At 46.1% G+C, this 22,368-nt stretch overlaps 1 protein-coding gene across 2 annotated transcripts in view; it reads right to left on the reverse strand.

The window, feature by feature from the left end:
• LOC125303508 (FERM domain-containing protein 5) overlaps positions 1-22,368 on the reverse strand; it is a 105,834-nt gene that overhangs the window by 22,642 nt on the left and 60,824 nt on the right. For both annotated transcript variants that reach the window (XM_048257285.1, XM_048257284.1), the window contains exons 2-5: positions 10,133-10,237; positions 6,228-6,270; positions 5,826-5,904; positions 642-739 (exon numbers count right to left, since the gene is read on the reverse strand). In XM_048257285.1, coding sequence (XP_048113242.1) covers positions 642-739; positions 5,826-5,904; positions 6,228-6,270; positions 10,133-10,237 — 325 coding nt within the window. The remainder of the gene's footprint in view (positions 1-641; positions 740-5,825; positions 5,905-6,227; positions 6,271-10,132; positions 10,238-22,368) is intronic.

Here is a 22,368-nt window from a genome sequence, read left to right on the forward strand (position 1 = left end):
TCACTCCTGCCAAAGGCCCCGTGCTCATTCCCCCTTGCTCTGCACTTTCTGTCTGATACTTCCTCTTCCTCTGTTCTAAACTGCTGGCACCCAAGTCCTTGAGTGAGCAAGGACAACAGCCACTTGGTACAGACCTCTCTCTAAATATTTTAACTCAAGCAGAGATTAAATCTGAATCTATATGTGGGCATGATATATGGTAATATAATCATGAGCTTTATCATTATTCTAAATCAGTATTCCTTTGTTATGGTTCATTATAAGAATAAAAAACACACAATAAGATCTAAGGGGTGGACTGGAAACAGGAAAATGAAATGCTTTTTAAAACTTACAGTAGATCAGTGACCAGAGGAGGTACCTTAGGGGCTTTATAGCAATTATACCTAGAGATCTGAGGATGTGACGGTAAATCCTTAACAAATTTCACAAATCTCATCTAAACAGCAGCAGAAATCACAGGCTTCTCCAGGTTATATGCTAAAGCAAGTCTCGGTGGTGGAAAGCCAGGACTACCCTAGTCAGCTCGAGATGAGCTGGGCCCAGTGACCGTACCAATCAGTGTGTGCGTGAGTGAGTGAGAGCGGCCAAATCCCTCCCTCCCTGACCCTCCACCCTCCCTGTATGTCGCTTTGGGTTACCTTGCAGGATGTAGGCAGCCAGCATGGCAGCATCGGAGGTCTTACACAGGAGGCGGCCATGGTACAGATCTCTCTTGATCTGCAGGAAGACGAGATACCTGCGAAAAAGCCACAAGACATGGCACCCCAAAACACTAGGTCAGAAAACAAGACGCACACGGACACATTGTAGTCTCTAAACGCTGTCTGAGAATATGTTGTTACAGTGATGTGGTTTTTGGAACAATAGCACAGAACGAAGACAATAGCCTTAAACACAGTGGTAAAACAAAACCTCCTACAATCTCGAATTAAAAGCATGTTGATTTCCTGTTTCCTCCGGGGCTTTTTGCATATTTCTTTTTGATATGGCGGAAATGAGCTTTTGGTAATTAGAGAGTGGGCTTGCAAATAGATATGAAAGAGAGAAACCGTATGAAAGGAAAGCAGAGAGAGAAACAGAGAAAGACTGAGAAAGACTGAAAGAAAGAAAGAAAGAAAGAAAGAAAGAAAGAAGTCCACGTTCATGAGAGACAAGCCCAGGGCAGACAGCCCCTCTCTCTGTCTGGTGCTCTCTCTGCGGCAGCCTGAAGAAAACGGCGGCACAAAGTGGTCAGACGACAGCCACGTCACTCGTCCCCAAGGGCTCAGCAGGGTACCAAACAACTTTCTCTCCTCTGCCCCAAAAACTTCCCCAGCCAGCCCCGTTGCTTACCACCTGCCTCAGGCAAGCGGGTCGCCCAAGCCTCCATCACTCTGGCGGGGGTGAGGGTGAGGCAGAGGACACTCGTCCGGCTCCCAGACAGACCACCCACAGATGTCTGGCTGTCAGAGGGAGAGCGAAAGAAGCACTGCCCCGGTGGATAAAAAACCTTTCCCTGCCTTATCACAGGTGCGCTAGCTTATCGGCACAGAGAAGAGAGCCCTGCAGAGCTGGCACACACAACGGCAGCAATCACTCGCCGGAAGCCAAGTCAGATTTCACGTTGGGTGCCCCTCACGTTTTAACAGGTAGCATGAGCATTCCCCAAGTGTTCGTTTTTGACTTCCAAACTGGGCCACAAGCTACTAGCACTACTCAACATTTCCAGAGGCTGCATCTGATAAAAAGAAAATAAATTATAAAAGAGGCCATTATTAGCCTGTGAACAAACACACTCAAGGTGGCACGAGCTACACACAGCTATTGCTGGCACCACTAGCCAATTCTTGACCCACATATCGCCTTTTCACGGCAAACCTTCTATTCACACCGGCAAACTGAACCGTGTGAATGTCATTCATGGGTGTTGAAGGACAGCCACTAGGTGTGCTTCCGCTACACACCAAAATGAATTTACAATGAAGGTCACCTGCCCACACAATGCCTTGGCTATGGCACTGCAAAAACAATGCCCCATGCTGTTGTCTTTGCCCAGGTGCACCCATTCCCACAACAGTAATTTGATGAGCCGTAACAGCACACCTGCTATGATATAATGGAATATTATAAAGTGGAGGCTCAGGAGGCTATGCTGATAGAATGAGAGATGCCGTTCCATGCTGTTATGTAAGCCCTAATCCATCACATACAATAATGACCTCCTGTGTCATAATGACCATGGAGGGCTGTTGCTGTTTTTCATGGTTTGGATTGACCTGATCTGACTTATGCATGACCTTTAACCTCATAAGCTTGTCTGGGTGAGTAAAGTCTCCTATGATTTCTCTCTTTGTATTAACTGGTGTGTCTATTTTTTCAGTCTTTCTTAAACTGATGTGTTGTAGCGTGAAGATAGGTGAGTAGTCTCTATTTTCGTTAATGCAAAGAAAGCATGTGGAATTAAGAGTGTTACTGCTATGTGCACATGGATATGTTATGCACACACACAGACACAGACACACACACACTGGCAAATGCACACATCAACAAATGACTGTGCACATAGAGACATACGCAATGTAAGACATATACACACAGACCCCTGACTCCAAAAGTAAAAGCATTTACAAAGTAATGCCATTATGTACACTCTTTTTTCCAGTATCTTGATACATATCTGACAGTTTTATCTCTCTCTCTCTCTCTCTGTTTCTGTCTCTCTTTCTTCTAATCATCAGGTGAAAGAAACTGAAGGCACAGACACAGTTGGATGGCTTTTAATGCCGCTCTCCTCAGTGACCTCATTGCAAATTGCGAGCAGGTAGGGAAAGGGTGGGTGGGGGGTCTCGTCTGGGTGTGCAGTGAGATGTGGAAAAGTGAGCCGTGACTTTGCTAGCTGGGGGCTAATCATGTATCATTTAGTGGAATCTGTTAGCAGTCACTGACCCCCCTCACTCCCACCCCATCAGCCTCCCCCGCTTCAGCAGTCGAGGATGCTGCAGAGAAGGGACCCAGACAGAGAGACAGGCAGAGAGATAAAGAGAGAGCGAGAGAGAGAGAGAGAGGTAGAGAGAGAGAGCGAGAGAGAGAGAGAAGCAGAGAGAGAGAAGGAGTGGGGTGAATAGAGTGAGAGAAACAGAGACAGTAGACACTTGAAAAATGGTGGCAGAGCGGTACAAACAAGGGTCTAGGAACCAACCTCAGCAGTCATTTGGAACATTTTTGGTCCCACCCTATTTTAGTCAGCAATCTCGAGGTAGGCTCTCCCAGATGCTCACAGCTCTGAGAGGCCTTCTCCAGAACTGCGTTGCACTTTGAATATTGATGCGGTTTTTAGGCTGCTTGCTGTTATTTTAATTATGAAGACGGAGCCCCTTCAATAGAACTGCTGCCACAAGAACGCATGTTCCAGCCAAGCAGGCTCTCACCTCCAGAGGAAATACGACGCTGCTTATGTAACCTGTCAGATAGAATGGCAGCTCAGCCTTCTCTTGCCTTGCTGGAGTTGAGCAACATCTTCTCAATACAGCCAGCAACAAAAACTCACCTTCTAGTCAAATAATTTGTGCATTGTGTCAAATCATTTGCTGCACAAATGTGAACTAAATAACTGGTATCAAGTACATTATAAACAAGAGACCAACAGCTACTCTGCCGAGCTGTAAAACTAGCAGTGCTGCAGTGCACAAAATGTATGGCCATGCCTAAGTGCTGACAGCAACAACCGCAGTTGCAGGTTCCTCTCCTGAAGAAGGCACACTCATACACACTCATACACACTCACAGCTGGTAGCGCTCCTTCCCCAAACCCCCTCCACTCCTCTCAGCCTCCATCTCAATGTACACCTGTGAGAAGTGAATGGAGGCAGATACCGTGTAGTATGGATCTACTTGACAACCTGCTATTATGCCATACTACAGCTTAATCGACTGCATGTCTTTATAAGGAACATTCTAGAGCTGATAAAGACAGATGGATAGATAACTGAGTAGAAATGCACAGATGGAGAGAAAGAGAGAGAGAGAGAGAGATGGGGGATAATGATGATGAGAAACATAGTGACAGACCTGGAGAGAAAGAGAGAGAGAGAGGGGGGAGAGAGAGAGAGGCCGATAGACCTACAGAAGGAGAGATAGGGGAGCCTCGGTGAGCCATTTATCAGCCAGCATGACTGCCAGTGGTCTGCACTGACTACGCTCCCTGGTCTCTCGGCCATCTCTGCTCTGTCATGATATTCCCACTGTACAGGCCACTAATGATGCCCATTACACAAAACCCTGTCAAATTACCACAAGGATCCCATTCCTCTGCCACACACCCTAATCAGACCATCCATCATAGACTGGTGACATGCACACAGGGACCTCTCAACTTTTGACAATCTAATAACAGCGAATGATTTTATAAATATCATCACTGCAGTACTCATAATTGCCAGTTAGAAGGCCACGCTAAATTCTCCATCAGACAGGCACGCAGGCTCCCAGACATGCAGCCAGAAATAGAGGGGCTCATCGGTGTTCCTTTAAGACTGGGTACATTAGATTCCAGCTGGACTCATCCTCAGTCTTGGCCCAGCAACGGTGGGTGCGGCTCTTGGAAGAGTTTGCTCCCTCTCGCTCTTGCTGTCCCTCTATCTCTCTGTATGTGTGTGTGTGTGTGTGTGTGTGTGTGTGTGTGTATTCTCAGTGGATGGGCAGAATTATCCAGCCAACACGACATCAGAAGTGGAGTGACTCAACAGTGTCCATGGAACTGAGACGACAACACCCGCATCCAAAACAGCCAACCTCACCCATGAAACATTTGCTTGCTTCCACACCACAATGGAGTGGCCCAATAGCCACTCAGGAAGTAGGAGGACGATCACTGCATTCGAAACAGCCCACCACACCAATGAATCCAACACCAGGGACTAGAGAGATCTCTGACTACCAGCCTGTCCAGCCGATCTGACTTTTCCACTGACCCCTGGTCACTGATTACGTTCACGCCTACTCTCCGCACTATCAGTAAAAGAGCCAGAAAATCTCTGCATATGTGCCACAGGGGTCACTTCCTCCTAGAGTTGTTGTGGTTTAAAGCCTCATCATCAGCTGCAGTTTTACATCCTCTGTCTAATGAATTCAGGCTTCAAGTGGTCCTGTGCTAACACCACTGCTTGATCACTGGTGCCTTGCCGGCACACAGCCGTGTGGGGAGAGAGAGAGAGAGAGAGAGAGAGAGAGAGAGAGAGATGGGGAGACAGATAGAGAGCGAGATATATAGATATATAGATAGATAGAGAGAGCACTGTTGTGCAAGCTGGAGTGGCTAACGTACATGTCTGAAGGCAACGTGTGGGTGGTGTAGCCTACTGTATCTCGCAGGTCTAAAATACTACACAGACCAGGCCACGTACACTAGCTCGCTTTCAAGTGCGTGGACCCCGAAGCTTTTAAAACCTTGACACGCTCTGCTGCTAATCGAACTGAAATACTGTACACTATATTCTTGTGCTCTTCCACCACATTATTTTGGGCCCTGTATGACTTACTCTTGGCACATGTTCCAAAAACGCATATCACGCATGAGTAAGTTGTTCAGAGAATAGGCTTGAGATGAAATTTAGAAAGTCTTCTTCAAAAATTCTAACATCATTTATGGTGCTAGTTTCAGCATTGTGAGAAAAGGCTAAGGTGTGAATGCAGCAAAAAAGGGAGCACAAACAAGTGAAGACAAACAAAGGCAGTTCTGAAGGTACTGTTGGGCTATCAGACAAACAAAGGCCGTTCTGAAGGTACTGTTGGGCTATCAGAGAGGTCGCATGTCTCTGTAGAGTCGGAGTGGTCAGCGGTCTTACCTGGTGATTTCCTCCTTGAGCGCGGCAGGGTCTGGCGGGTAGAACTTGACCCTCAGACACATGGTGAAGGGAGGCTGGGCTGGGGGAGCAAACGCAGGCCTTAACAAAGAGAGCTGACATGCACTACCAGACGACTGGACGCCTCGAAACATCAATGTTACATCAGGCCGCTCAGGGAGATAATGGCTGTTGGATAGCCCACTGGTAATGACTGTTATGGATAGCCGACTCAATATCATATCCAGTCCTATCATTTCAGGCTCTTTTATGAGGCATGAAATACTGTCATCAAAGTGAGGGGACAGCATCTCAGTGCACATTTTAAGATGAACAAATTAGCCCAAAATAAATAGCCTGATAAAAACACACACATATAGACAGTTAATGATTAATAGTACTTACATTTCATCTGTTTCGAGATGGACTTTGTGAACTCCAGCCAGTGCTGTAAGACAACAAGTGAAACACACACACACGCACACGCACACACACACACACACAAACAAACACAAATACACAGTTATTTTTTTGCAGTGTCATTCCATATATAGTACATCATAATCTTTGATTATTTCATTATCAATATTTTAAATGGTCATAAACCATTTGCCTATTGTATGGCACAGTGAAAGTCAACTTTCCCATGTTTTTTCCCTCAACAATTTGCTCCAGTGAGGTAATATATGGCAATGCATATTATCGCAATGCTCAGCTCAGCATATCACAACTCTGAAATCAACATTAAATTCAGTGTGGTTAAACTATCAAGGTGATTTTGTATCGCTGGGCTTCCTGACCCTGTTAATGACAGTTTAACATTGTTTCATGCTATCAGCTTAGGAAAAGAGAGATGGAGAGAGAAGAGAGAGAGAAAGAGAGAGAGAGAGAGAGAGAGAGAGTCGGCCTCTGCCCCTTTCTGCCACTTTGCCGCCGCCCCTGTGGACCCACACGTTAGCATGCATCAAACAGCACGCCAGGATCCTGTCAATACCATCATGTGCATCGTATGACTACCAGCCCCATACAGACATATGAATCAACGGCTCTCCTAACCAGGGTGCCATTCACAACATGAAAAACAGCAAAGTGACAGAATTAATGTGTTTTGATATGGCGGGAGGAAAGAGCCTTCAGGCGCTGGGCCTACATCCTATGATATAATTGCTACTGAACTGTATAGTCCTTTTTTTCACCACCGTTCAGGCAGTGTGTGTGTGTGTGTGTGTGTGTGTGTGTGTGTGTGTGTGTGTTGTGTGTTTGTTTGTGTATGGGCTCTGTTATTCACATCATATTTACATGTATGCATTTAGCAGACATTTTTTATCCAAAGCAACTTACAAAAATTAGGAACTAGATGTACCGCAGAGCGGTACAAAATATGACCGCCGCCCAGTCCAGCACATTTTTTCCACAAAAAAAGAAATCAATGCTGAAAGGCCTATATGATTCTAACTGTCTCACTAAATTGCATTATCCACACTCAATTCTCACTGGTATCTGCTAGACAACAAGTACCAAAACATGATTAGTTCATAGATTTCACATGTAAAATTAATTTTATACAACCCCACCTCCATCTTGCCTGTTTATAATTCTGAGAAATTCTTGATTGTTTGTGTTATGTTTATGTTATGTGTGTGTGTGTGTGTGTGTGTGTGTGTGTGTGTGTGTGTGTGTGTGTGTGTGTGTGTGTGTGTGTGTGTGTGTGTGTGTGTGCGTGTGTGTGTGTGTGCGTTTGCTTGTGTTTGTGCCTGTGACATTACTGTGAATGTATGTGTGTGTGTGTGTGTCTCTGTTTGTGCACATGTGTGCACATGAAATGGGTTAACATGACCCCTGGAGGCAAACATACAAAAAAAAATGGTCATCCTAAACCCTACAGTTTTCAAGATATTCACAGAAAACTGTGTCTGCCCTACCCTCCTCCAGTCCAGCGGGGGCTCAAATCAAAACGAAAAATGGGTTCCATGGGGGGTCCAGTCACCCGGTTTTTCAGTGTCCCGGAATCCTTGTTGGTGTTCGTCACTAAATGTACACATGTGTCTGCCTATTTTTATTGTAAGGCCCCATGAACGGAAGTACACAAAACTTGGCATGCATTCGGGGGTTACAGATCAAAACGAAAAACGATGGTTCCATGCTATCCATGTGGGGTTACATGCCCATCAAGTTTCCCTACGGTTCTCGTACCCTGTCTCCGGCCACCTACAGTCTTTCAGTGTCCTGGGACTCATTGACGGAAATTTGGGCATCAGTTTGACTAAAAGAAAAAAAAAATAAATCTGAAAAAAAATCCTCCTAAAACCTATATGACCGCCGCTACCCTCCTTTAATAACATTGATGTTACAATGATAACATTTTTATATTCATATGTTATAACATATGTGTTCAGTGTGGCTTGTCTGTTTGTCACTAAGAAAGATTACAAAAAAATACTACCAGTCAGATTTTCATGAAATTTGGTGGACAAGTGTAGCATGGGCCAAGATATCAGAATCATTAAACAGATCTACACATTTAGTTTCCCTTTGTTATAACACGTGTGCAATATGGCATATGGCATTTGGCCTTGGCTGAGGCCTGTGCTCTCCGAGTGCCCTTCCAGTTTTTATTTATGCCAGTTGACATGAGAGGCTCCCAAAGGGGGTCTACTGGAAGAGCAGGCAAGAGGCATGGTGTGTAAAAGCATGTGTTCTGTCAGATTGATCTTCGCCATACACTCTTCAGGCTTCCCAAGGGTGGGCAAACATACAGCACTTGAAGACGTCAGCTGGAGCTGAAAGATTCTCCAACTAAAGCTAATGACTGTAACTAAGGAAATAATGACCAATGTTTTTATCTAATTAGAGGACCCATTAACAAGAGAATGGAGCCTCACTGGATAAAATGGTCCTGCTGCAGCCTGTGTTGATTGCTGCATTTGCCAGGCAACCAAGTCATTTGGAGAAGAGTTTAAATATTGTTGAAATTTATGATGCCAGTATACCCGGTGTCCTCTGCATGGTTACAGCTGAGTGAGTCAGCTCTTTTGAAAAAGCGACTCACTTCACAACAGACCTGACCCTGACTGGACACAGCTCTGTTCCTGGCATAGATCTTTCTAATGTAACACAAAGTAGGAATTGCCCTTTTCACCCATGTTCAATGTATGTATGGCTACCCATTTAGTGCTAAGGGGGTACCCAATTTGTCTTATACTGCTGAAAAGGGTCAGTTCCTACCCGAGACAACATTACATAGTGCAATACCAGGTGTTCTTGGTGTTCATCTGCAATGTCAGATGTCAGCCATGTCAGCACAATGTCACATGTTGCATAAAAATAACTGATGAGGCAAAATTCACATGTGGAATAGTATTATTAGTATAGTCTACTGAGGAAGGTGGCCAGTGTCGTGACTGCCCAAGACACAGTAATAAGACACAGCTGGCTGAGGAGACCATATTCCAGGTGAGTAGAAATCGTTGGGTACCACTGATGGGCGTCTTTACAGAGAAACACTGGATAAATCTTACATAATTAATACTGATGTCATAGGGTCCATGTCCATGTGTCCATTATTCCACATTTGTGTCATTCTGTAAGAATTGTGTTATAGACTTGGCAGGTTATGCAGAAAATGATGCCAACCTGTACTGCACTTGAAGATACACACATCTTTTTGGACTTTTTTAGGCAAAAGGCACTGAGCAAATCTGAGGGGATATGATGAATTCCCTCTAGTCCTTTTGTAAAGATTCACTCCATCCAACTCCCCATGTGCCCAAGTGTGTCTACCCCCCTGCCCTACCCTGGCCCGACACCTCTGCCTTAAAATAGTAGCGATGAGTGGCAGCGCAGGAAATGGCGGATCAGCGGGATCCTCGCTCCCCTCTGCAAATCCACTTCCCAAATCATCCACGTGAATTCTTCATGAATCAAGCGATGCAAGCAACGCACTTTCTAACAGCCTGACCTCGCCCTGCACCACCACCCCACACACCCCTCCTCCATTTACCCCTTTTTCTTTGCCTTGGTGAGGATAATAACTGTCTACGCATTCTGACAGATGAAATGGGTTTTTGCACTCTGAGAGGGTGAGGAGAGATGCAGTAATGGAGAGTGATCTCCATTCCGGGTTTGCATCACTGCCAGGCTCTGCTCTCTTGTAAGCACGGCAAACACACACACACACACACACACACACACACACACACACACACACACACACACACACACACACACACACACACATACAGTACTTATGCACAACTCACACACATACCATCTTCACACAGCAAGGACATGCCCAAATAGAGTGCGCTCACCCGCTGCTTGTCCGGGTCCACATATCTGATGCCAAAGTAGTCCTTCTCCAACAGGTTCAGGTGGTGGCAGATCAGGTCAAACAGATACTGTCCCTTGGCATCCCTCTGCAAGAGAAAAACACACAACCAAAGCTCTACTATAAAGCACTCCAGTCAGCTCTGAAATAATCAAGTTACGGAGAGTCCTTGCAGCGGAGGGCTTTATTCTGTGACTAAAATAAGAGGGGGAGAGGAGAGGAGAGGAGAGAGAGAATGGAAGGGCCGTGGATGAGTGGCTAAGACCAAAACCTCCGCATCAGGCTGATGGGGGGAAAAGAGGATTTTAATTGCTGATAGCAAAATGCGATTCTCATTTCTCAGACCCTCTAGAGACAGCTCAGATTTATCCAATATTAATGCCACAGCCACAGCCATCTGCGGTAGCGGAGCCCACAAAAAAGCAAAGGCACAAAAAATAGAAAAAGGAGAAAAAAAAACTCTGCAGCTAAAAAAAGCTCAGAGAGTGAGAAAGAAAGAGAATGATTGGATTATGAGCCTGGGTGGAAAGTGGCGGAGGCACAGTGGTAACATCTGGGTGGTGACCTTCTCTGCCCTGGGCAGACTTCTATATAGACTGTGATGAATATCACAATTTTCAGTATATTTCCTCAAGCACCTCCACACAGGATCAGATGCCAGGGGGTATATAGGCAAAAGCAAAATAATAATGATATACCAACGGAGCGCCAAGCAATCTCATCATATTGTGCCAATATTTTAGTATAGGGCAATTCCACGCAAAACTGTCACATCCATAACGGCAACTCAATACCATGGCATTGTGTTGCCGTTATGGATGTGACAGTTTTGCACGGAATTGCCCTATAATAGAATGCATTATCTCAAGGTCCATAGAGTCCTATAAGAGACCACAAAGTGATATTTTTGCTAGGCTAACGATACAATGGTCAACTTGTGTTGATGGTGGTGCTAACACTATCATCAGACACCAACAGAAGGGAAACAAAATTACAGCATTAATCATGTAAGATATGTTCTGATAATGATCTAATAATCTTTATCCACTAAAGCAGTGGAACTTTGTGTATGTGTGTGTGTGTGTGTGTGGGTGGGGGGATTTCAAGAGCCGCTCCTAGCGTGTGTGTGAATCTCTGAGCACCTGCGCTGCGTCCTCTCCCTCTATCCCCTGGCGCACACTTGAAAGCATCGTCAATCTCCACATGCTTATTTGCATTTCAAATACCATGTGCAAATATTGCTTCCCCCCAAAAAAATTATAATAATAATAAACAAAAACTTGGGATGAAGAAGCGATCTCAATTCAACATCGTTTCTATGACAAACCACAACAATTTGCTCTCTCCCCCTCCGCGATGCCTGGGGCGATTGGTGGCAGGCACCTTGTAATATTTGCATAAGCAGACACCTTTGTGAGCTTACGGCTTATTGCAATAATGCATTGGTGAAGCAATCAACTTGTCTCTCGGTGTGTGGTGAGGTGGATCACCACCAAATTACCATGCGGTCTGACGTCACCTTCACAAGCACTTGTCAACTGGAACGCCCTCTACAGAGTTACAGCAAGAAGAAGGAATTTCCAGCAGCCACCTTTGTGGCAGGTACACCATGTCCACAACATTCATTCACCCATTAAATGAAACACATTCGGAATAAACTTATTTAATTTCATAAGTTCCCTGCCAGAATTTTGCCACGCTAGAATTTCAGGTCGTACTGAAGGAATGCTGTTTCTGAGGCTTTGACCTACACAGAGTGCGTGAGGTCCGGGACATTAAGTGATTGCATCTATGACTTTCTCCTCTATAAATCTGATATGGAAGAAGGGCCCAAGGTGATAAATCAGAGGCACTGCGCGTGCCAGAGATTAATGGCGACCCCCTGCTTTCCCCACCCCACGTCTGCGCCTAGTCCCTTAGTGGCGAGGACAAACCAGCAGCGCTAAAGCACTGAGGACCTGGCCAGCCACACTCCTGCTTTAATGGAGCCCCTCATGATGAGGTCAGGTGATGGGGAAGGCTCCAGATGAAGAGGCCAAGCGCTCCAAAGCATCTCCAAGCGTCGCATGCAAGTCCGCAGTGGTCGACCAGAGGGAGGAGGAGGAGGAGGAGGAGGAGGAGGAGGAGGAGGAGGAGGAGGAGGAGGAGAGGCCCTCTTCAAGGTGAGAGGTGTCATACATCATGCACATCAATCAGGGTGGCCATTATGGATGTGTCAATTTCCCAGAGGCCAGGGATTCTGAGAAGGGGTGCAGTGGTGACCTACCAATGTGACATGTCGCACTGTAAAACAATCACACGTCTGAGGAGGGAGTACAGCACATCTCTCCAGAAGTACTGGAACACCTTATAGATTGTGCAAAGTGAAGAGGTTTGTGGATGTGAAGGATAGCTGATCTTGCTGAAGACTGATGGTAGGTCAGCTGGTGCTGAGAGTGTGTGTGTGTGTGTGTGTGTGTGTGTGTGTGTGTGTGTGTGTGTGTGTGTGTGTGTGTGTCCAGTGTAGGTATGTTGGTATATTCTCAAGTGGGCTGAAAGGCAACATTCATTGCCCTCTGGAGTGGATCAAGCTCCTTGCCACAACAGAAGCACACACACACACACACACACACACACAGTACAATACCCCCAGTCACTTTCACAAACACATCATGTGTTATATGAAAGAGGATAACAATCGACTGTCTGAGAGGTTACACACCAAAACATACTTATATAAATATCCACTGCTAGTATCAAATTCACACAGTCAATAGGAGGTCATAAAGAAACCCACGCACGCCCACACTCATGCCCATAGATACACCACAAAAAAACAATGACTACCATACATGATGAAAGAGACAAAGATGTAGAATGTATTATACACTAAGACGTGCACACTGCTCTCCCCTGAATCACAGTGAAATGTATTTAAAAAAAAAAAAACCCTCAGTCCAAAAGTTAGCATGTCTATTTTTGTCGGCCTGGCAGATGGGGGCCAGTGGACCTTGAAAGCGCACGTTTGAGGCATGCCAAGCGCAGTTAAATGTGGGCGAACGGCAGAGGCCTTGGAGATGAGCCTCTCACGCAGAAGAACAGAATCCCGCTGGGGCCACTGGAGCAAGAGCTGGAGCTCGAGCGCAGCAAATGCTAACTATCAGCCGTTAGCTGCTAGCCACTAGAATAGTGGTGCCTCAGAAATAATTGTTTAGTTTTCATCCTTTACTGAAACACGGATAACTGCAGTGTGAGCCTGTAGACCTGCTATGATAAGCTTGTTGTGATGCAGACCTGGATAGTGGACAGCTAAAATGCCATTAGGTTGCAATTAGGTTAGCTAGCTAGTTAGTTGTCCCCCAAGGGAAATTCAGTTTTTCAGGTGATTGTCTTGAGGTAATTAAACTTAGAACTTTATCATGAGTTCTGATGGTCAACTATGTTATAAAAACATGCTTTTTCAGGAATCCAGGCCATACATAAACAGCTGCTATGCTTGACGCACTGGTGCTTATGAAGTGAAGACCACACAATAATCAAGCACCATGCCCTCCTTACTCCTCACCAAATGGTGTTCTCATTCCTCTGTGAAATGGACCATTAGGCATTGCAGGACATTATCCTGGAGCTATGGAGGTCAGTCCTAAGTCAATCAGGCCTAGATAGAGGGGAGGTCTAAATGAGGTTTGAATCTCCATTCCCCCTCCTGTCGTCTGTCTCTTCCTCTCTCTCTCTCCCTCTCTATCTCTCTCTCCACTCCTCTTTCTGTCTCTCTGTCTCCAAGTTTCCTTGACCTCTCTTACTGCTCCTCTGTGTCTGTATACAGAGATGATCTGATGAGAAACCACTATCAGTGGGAACATTCTGCTGTCAGGCCATTGCTCAATCTTCACCTCAAAAACAGCCACTTCAATAAGGTGGAGTGAGCATGATATGGGGAGGGCTGTTGAATGCTTCTAATGGCTCCAGGGCATCTGCAGCACCTGTGTGCAGGGATGGCTTACTGATTGAATCTGAATCTGAATCTGATTGAATTTAGTGCCATCCCCAAAATACAGGAAATCACCAGAACCAGGCACCAGAATACAGTGGAGTGGAGCCTTCATGGATTCATCCAGTATGCAGAGGTAATAGGACAAAAACGCTGGACATAGTAAGCCATTATATGGCCTTGATATTCCTTTGTTTCACTCTAAGGAGTGTGAATGGGCAATGCATATGTTAAAAATGATTCAGGACAAAATTGTGCCAACAGATTAGATGCAGCTGCCTACAGATGATGCAACATAAATTGACAGGATTTTCATATAGCTTTTCTACTTTCTACTTTGATGAAAACACCTTAGCAAATCATATCTCACACTCACCACTGCACACACACTCAGATAAACCAAAAGTGAAGGCAGGCATGTAGTGTGTCAACAGAGTTGTTGGGGGTGCCCAGGGGGTTAGACTATCTTGCTCAGGAGTACAATAACATTAATCCAGGAGGGACCGGACCGAATCAGGACATGGTGGTTGCCTGAGAAACAGCCACTAGAAGTGATATTGCATATTGTAGCCTGTCTGCATTGTCCAGAAAACTGTCAAATGTGTCACGCCTTGACAGCAGGGTTTAGCCTTCCTCAGCCTTTTAGTATCATTCTGTTGCAGAGGTAAGGGGTAAAACAGCACTGTCTTAGTGTGAAACACACACACACACACACACACACACACACACACACACACACAAGTGATAAAAGAGGAAACAAGAGGCCCTAAATCCACAGTACAGTGCAGCGAAAAGAGAAGTGTTTTAATTAAACAAGCACACAGGGACCAGTATTGAAACGTTAGTAGCTAACAGAGATTTTGACAAATGATACTCCTCCTCATCTACAAACACACTCTCACTCACACACACACACACACACACACACACACACACACACACACACACACACTATATGAAACCAAATGCATAAATAAAAAACATAAAGGAACCTCTGATATCATATCCTCATCGCACACACACACACACACACACACACACACACACACACACAAAGCTCTCAAGCCCGCTCCCACGCACTCCATCTCAATGGCTGCCTGGCTGGGAGGCGCTCTCTCCCAAACACGTTTGTAAAGCCAACTCATCCTCTAATTGAGGATGCTGGGTATTGTTTATCAGAGGCCCGCTCGCAGAAGGCCATTTATCCAAAGATAACAACATCAGGCGGAGTCGTTTATCAGCCTCCACCGCCACTGCCGCCGACAAACGCCGGACACCAGGACCAAATAAACACCACTCAGTCACTTCCAGACAGGGGCAATATGTTGACAGCAATCAGACTACTTTTCTATACCCCACGACCTTGAGTGGTTATTCACTCACAATCCTCTTCCAGTCCACCGAGGTGAGACTTGTTCCGCAGACTTTGAAAAAGAGGCAGCGAAAGCTAGTGGTGGTCAGGAGTGCATCGGTCAGGGCCTCACAGCCTGAGCTCTGGGAAGGGATGTAGATGTTGGATTAAACTATGAAGACAGGCATGGTACATACACAACAGTGCCTGCCAACATCTGTTTAGACCTCCAAATACATCCCCTCTCCATAAAAACAACACAAACCACCTTATACTTTATGTATTAAAACACACATGTCCCATGAACAAGCCACCTTTGTAAATCAGCTATTCGCTTATTGGGGATTTATGAAAAGACCTCCAACATCCTCTAGTCTAGCCCAAACACTACTGACCACCCTCCCTGCTGTGGGGGAGAGAGAGAGAGAGAGAGAGAGAGAGAGAAAGGGAGAAAGAGAGAGAATACAGGAGATAGGTAGAGAAAAGGAGAGGGAGAAAGAGAGAAAATGGGAGAGAGGTAGATACAAGTAAAGAGGGAGAAAGAGAGAAAGAGAGAAAGAAAATGGGAGAAAGGGAGAGAAAGAGAGAGAGGGAAAGATGGAGAAAGAGACAGGGTGAAAGAGAAACAGAAAACGGCAGAAAGGGAGAGCTGGGCCAGACACTGATGCAGATGGGAGAAGATGACGCATGAAGACACACAGGAGGCCACAGACAGCTGAAGAGAGGCAGGCAGGCAGCCCAGATCTGCGCCAGATCTGTGCCAGATCAGGGCCAGATGTGCACCACACGTCTACCGGACCAACTCCAGATCCACGCAAGAATCAGCAGTGCTCTGAAGTATTCTGCCGCAGTCCTTCAGCGTCTCTCCGCCTCTTTTTGTCTGGCACCCTCCCCTTTTTCGTTCTTCTCTGTCCACTTATGTCTCTCCTCTGCTCCTCTCCCCTCACGCTGAGAAGCTCCCCTCATTAGCTCTGTTTCTGAAAACAATCCCCAATTGCTGGATCTGTCTGATTTTGTCTGTCTGTCTGTGACAGGGAATGCAAAGTCTAATGAAAGACTATAAGATTTCAGATTTCTAATTGGTGCGTAGCACGTGTATCTCTATTTCTCTAGATGAGATGAGAAGATATGTTTGTAAAAAAATGCACAAAATGCCCTTTACAAACATTATCCATCTATCAGTGCACCCAGTATTTGATTATCTATAATCAGTATTTATGGTGGGGAGCATTTATTAGCTAAGTGCTAATTAAATTCTTGCAGCATCAAAAAGGATTGGCTTGATTACAGCTTTTATGAAAATCATCAACACCCTAAAGATATCCAACCCTACCATAATATGTGAAAAAGACATGACAACATGTCACAAACACTATCAGTTAAATTTAATTGTCATGATCAGGTCAGCATTTTTAAAAAAAAATATATATATCAAGAGTTCAGTCCAAGCTGACAAACATTACCTATTCAAGGGCTACACAGTCACATAGTAGCAAATGGGATTTTCCCATTCAGGCATACCATAGGAAAAGGGGGTTATAGACTATGCAGAAGAACAGCTGTATCGCTTGCTATCTATCACAGAAAAAAAATCCAATACAAACCACAGACCAGGGGCAAACGTTTGGGGAAATCATGCACATATTATGGTAAGCAGCGCTAACCTGCAACCAAATGCCCTGCTCCATCTACCTCAATGCTCAGTGCAAGGAAGAAAGCTGTGTTCCATTAAAACCCATTCGGTGGCTATACTCCCTCTGGGACTGTGAGGAGGAATCACCTGATGACAGGCAGTTGTTACTGCAATTACGTCACTAAGCCATTACTTTGTGAATAATGGTTCTATCTTAATCACCAGAGCTACTGTGTGTGTGTGTGTGTGTGTGTGTGTGTGTGTGTGTGTGTGTGTGTGTGTGTGTGTGTGTGTGTGTGTGTGTGTGTGTCTGTATCCCCTAGCTTCACCTTATATTCTGCTAGTGGACATTAAGTCGACTTCATTCACACTCCCGTCATAAATAAGTCAACCACTTTTTCATATTTTACATTTACATTTTCATGTTAGACCCTAACAGTGGACATGTACAATGCAGGTGAAGGTCTTTATATGTGTTTTTAGTCAAAGTGAAGGCAGATCTGTTGGCTTCTATTGGTCCCACTGGTGTCAGCCATTTTCCCCAGGGTTTCATGTGTGGGTCAGCTTTCACTCGGTATTAATCATTAACGCAGCCCTTGGACTCTGCGCCGGGCAAGCAGCCCATTAATAAGACATAGAGCTCTTCCATTATCAGAGGAGTGGGCTTAGGAGCCGCATGTCTTTCTGTGCATGTGTGTATATGGATGTGCATCTGCCTGTGTGTGTGTGTGTGTGTGTCTGTGTGTGTGTGTGTGTGTGTGTGTGTGTGTGTGTGTGTGTGTGTGTGTGTATGTGTATGTGTCTTTGTGAGTGTGTGTCAGTGTGTGTGTGTGTGTGTGTGTGTGTGTGTTTGTGTCTGAGTGTGCGGAGTGTGAATAGAATACACAAAATGGAAAGTGCATGTGCAGGACACTTTGCCAGCGTGTGTGTGCAATAGAGAGAGAGAGAAACAGAGAGAGAGAGAGAGAGAGAGAGAGGTTTTATGTATGAGTGCTCGGTAGCAGCAGAGCCCGTGGTGATTTCTCTGGTTTCATTAGCACATTTCTTTCCCTGGCTTGGAGGGGAGGGAGCTGGCGTGAGAGCAGGGCAGGGAGGATTACAGATGTGGGACTCAGGCTCCGTCTTTAGCCTCTTCCTACCCTCTTCCATTAATAAACACCCACACCACTCATCAGTGTTAAACACATGCAGGAGGCATTCAACACATGTACAGATCAACTCCACATTAAACATTTACCTCAGAAAAGCACATCTAAAGCGTCTGTTTAAATAACAGTGCTGGTAGTGACCTTGAGCTTAAAGCAAAGGTGACATCTGTTCAACGTAACCTTGTTCTGTATATTCCATTAAAACTATAGTAAGTGAAGAGGCCACAAGCTAATTGAAGAGCTCATTTGTCTAAATCAAAGTAAGTTCACTGTGAATTTAATGGCATGTTAAAGCAGAATATGGGACGCATATCTACGAGATCAGTGTGAGGGATCACTGAGAGGAGGTTTTATGAAGGGAACGCTTACCCACTCATCTCATTCGTCAAGCAGTTAAGCATTTATTGATCCCACACAAGGCCTACAGGGTCTCAGAGGAACAGGTCTGATGTTGTGGGGGGAGTGTATGGGGGCATAGAGCATCGAGCGCAGCCGTGAGCAGAGGTGAGCCAACTGAATTAGGCATTCTGCTCGTGTTATGTTTTCTGTCCTCTTTCACATACTAAAACCTCCACTGCAATCTGCAACCCCTCTACCCCCACCCCCCAAACCACACACACACATACACACACACACACACACACACACACACACACACTCACTCCATCCTCCAGCCCATCTCTCCTGCGCACCTCTGTGTATGCGCACTTCCTCCCTGCTCATCATTAGAACAGGCCACCTGTCTCTCTCACTCTCCCCTCTCCAGCACGGCGGACGCAGGCAGGAGGAGACGCACTGAACGAGGAGAGGAGATAATGGAGTCTGGGACATGCTGGAGAGTGCTGGGGTGGACTGGGGAGGTGTGGGGGCGGGTGGCACAGCTCATTGGACAGGGGTGACCAGATACCGGCGGCTAGGACAACGCTGCTAATTAGTCTGGCTGTACGGTTTTCTCCTCCCCTACACTCTGACGAGCAAGGTGGAGAGGGAAAAGGCGACTCGGCGACTTGGCGATTTGGCATTCGACTCAGACCAGAGCGAAGGAGCTTGGTGGGGATGTTTTTTGAAAGCCACGCAATGCTGGTTGTTTATTCCGCACCCCTCATCATTTTGCACCCTGTAACGTTACCAACAGCAAACATGGCCCCCACAGCTCCCTGAACTGTGAGCGGCCTTTGTGTTGTCAGTAATTTGCTCCATCAGAGTTAATCACAGGCAGTGTGGGCAGCTAATAGCTTTTGTTAATTGGGGATGTTGTTAGTCAGAGTTGGCGAGAGCTTAGGTAAACACAAGCCTGAGGATGACCCTTCAGATATGCCTGGAGAAAATGTCAGATGATACAAATTACTCCACAGAAATGGGATCTCTGAGAGATAGAGGCTTTTAAGATGCAGTGGGGAGATACACAACTCTGACTAAAGGAGTGCTTACACTCCTTTAGTCACTCCAAACTATTCTGTGGAAAATGTCTTCCAAAAAGCCTTACACATACTAATGTCATTTCACACTAAAGCCAATTCAAACGTTCAGAATTTAGGTACTGCGCTATATCTAGTCCATGGCATAGAAACCAACAAAAGAGGTTGCATGCAACACATGTGCTCCCCCTAACATTTGTACACCCAGAGACTGGCTCTGGAGAGAGGCAGAGCAGGGGACAGCTGTTCTCCCAGCTGGAGCTGCCTCCATGAGCTGATCAGGTGGGCAGAGGGTCCAGACGACTCCTGCTGCCTCCAACCCAGCAGCTCCAGTGACCTCAGCAAAAGTCTGGAGCATGGAGCATGCTATCAAAGTCCTTTTAGGGAAGTCCCTCCACTCGGCGGCCATATTGCAACGCTTTTTGGGCACTTATCGTGCATCTATTTCAGCAGAAATGTGCGTGCACAAGGCTTCACGACACCAACCTTGCTCCAGCGGCGAGATCACAACACATGATTGGCACGATGTCTTCACAACACACCACATGACTGGCACATTGTATTCACATGTCGACTTTGTTGCCGCGGAAGGGGTGGGATATGTGTAGACAAATGCCATACTAACACCATGCATATGTGTAGAGAACTGCCATACTAACCCCATGCATTTCTATGGAGTGCTGTGTCTCCTCATTAGAAAGTCTCTGATGCATTTCCTGCAGGACGGCGCCAGAGCGCTGGCACGGAGGGCCTGGCTGAGCGCAACGATCACAGTTTCTTCACTCACGCGTGTCACCCAGTGTGACAAAGTGATAAACAGGCGTTGGAGTCATTAGGCACAGGCACAGGGGTGCTACATGTACCTATCACCTAGACAGATTTCCAAGTCCAACCCCCAGCTCATCTCGGGCTCCCCAGGGGGGAGATCAGGGCCCGGGGGTCACGGTGACGTCAGACCAAACAGCTCGCCAAGTCTCCACGGACCCTCAAATCCATCCCAGCAAATGAGCTAGTTAACGCAGCTCTCCATTAGTGAAAGTAGGCCAGAGCCGGTGATCATTTAAATGTGTCACCTCCATCCGCCTCAACTCCCTCTCCCTCTCTCCTGCTCTCCATCTCTTACCCCTCCTCTCGCTCACTCACTCTGTGAGTGCATACCTCTGTTCTGTCATTTTGTTTATGTATCGCACACATGACAAATGCAAATTAGTCTTTGTCACATTGCATGACAAGTAACACCTCCAACACTGCCCCCACCTCCACACTGTCGGCGAAGCCTGGCCGACACACAGAGAGGCAGCTCCAGCTGGTTACTGAAGTGCTGCATTGGACCTCCATGGACCATTGGAGCATCAGCAGCACCTATGGCTATGGGGTGCGAGGATTCCCGTCCGTTGTGTTGTGATGCCAGAGAATAAACAAGAGCGCTAGCAGGCTCGTGCCGGCCCTAAAGTGGGCCATGAAAACACAGGGGCGCTGGAGAGAGAGACAGCGGATGGAGGAGGAGGAGTGTGCGCGTGTTTGCCCCAGAAACGCACAGAGAAAGGAGACACAAAACACAGCCAAAACAACAAACAAACACATGGGAGAGAGAGAGAGAGACAGAGAGAGAGAGGGAGAGAGAGAGAGAGAGAGAGAGAGAGATAGGTAAATGAAATGCCAGATGTACAACAGAGCCAAATCCCAACCAGCTGAGATTCCAGTGTTACACTGAACTTGTCTGCTACTGGGCAGTGGGCAGAGAGTCTGTGTAAGTGTGTGTGTGTGGTGTGTGTGTGTGTGTGTGTGTGTATGCGTGTGTGTGTGTGTGTGTGTGTGTGTGTGTGTGTGTGTGTGTGTGTGTGTGTGTGTGTGTGTGTGTGTGTTGATAATGCACAAAACTAAGAAAGTAAAAAAGAAGTTTAGTATGTGTTCACCATGTGTTTGTGCACATATCAAAAGTACATAAGACAGCAAAGAAAATGTGCAAGACATTGAGAGAACATTAATTGCTAGAGAGAGCCATTACTTCACCTTTGTCTCCTCTGATTGGACGAGGGCTGGTGTGTTAACCGTGGGCTTTGAACTTAATGATGCCATCGCTTACCAGCTGGCGGCAGGGCACTGCACTGCCTCTCTAATGGCATGCCTTTCAACAGCAATCACACACACACACACACACACACACAGCACTATACTGGCACTGTATATGCACTCATCACTGCATGATGAAGCCATCACACTAAAGCGCCTTTATGTTCAGGTTCTGGGGATCATGGCTCCAAACTAGGCTGATAACAGGAGGAAGAGCTTGGGGGGTTGAGGGGTGTGTAGTCTAGTCTGTTGAAGGTTTAAAGTTTCAATGTTACAGCTTCTCACTCCAGTTGTAAAACTCACAAACTCTTTTCCGTGATTCTTATTCTGATTCTGATTCTTGGTATACACATCACAAGCTCGATAGAATATATGGACTTGACATTCATGTCGCTCCCCACATAAACTATCCTGTGTCCAGGCTCAGAGCGCATAGTGACGGTACTCCGCCACACTGTCCCTGGCACGCACTGAACTTCTCTTCTGGCAGCCAAACACAATGGAAAAGGCAGGCCACAGTCTCCACTTATGTGGTCAAGCAATAACTAACAGGTCATGAGGGTGATGGACACCAGAAAGCTAACATTACATACAATCATCATCTACTGCTGTGAATGACACGGAGG

Source organism: Alosa alosa, chromosome 11 (genome assembly GCF_017589495.1).
Source record: "Alosa alosa isolate M-15738 ecotype Scorff River chromosome 11, AALO_Geno_1.1, whole genome shotgun sequence".
Lineage (NCBI taxonomy): Eukaryota > Metazoa > Chordata > Actinopteri > Clupeiformes > Clupeidae > Alosa > Alosa alosa.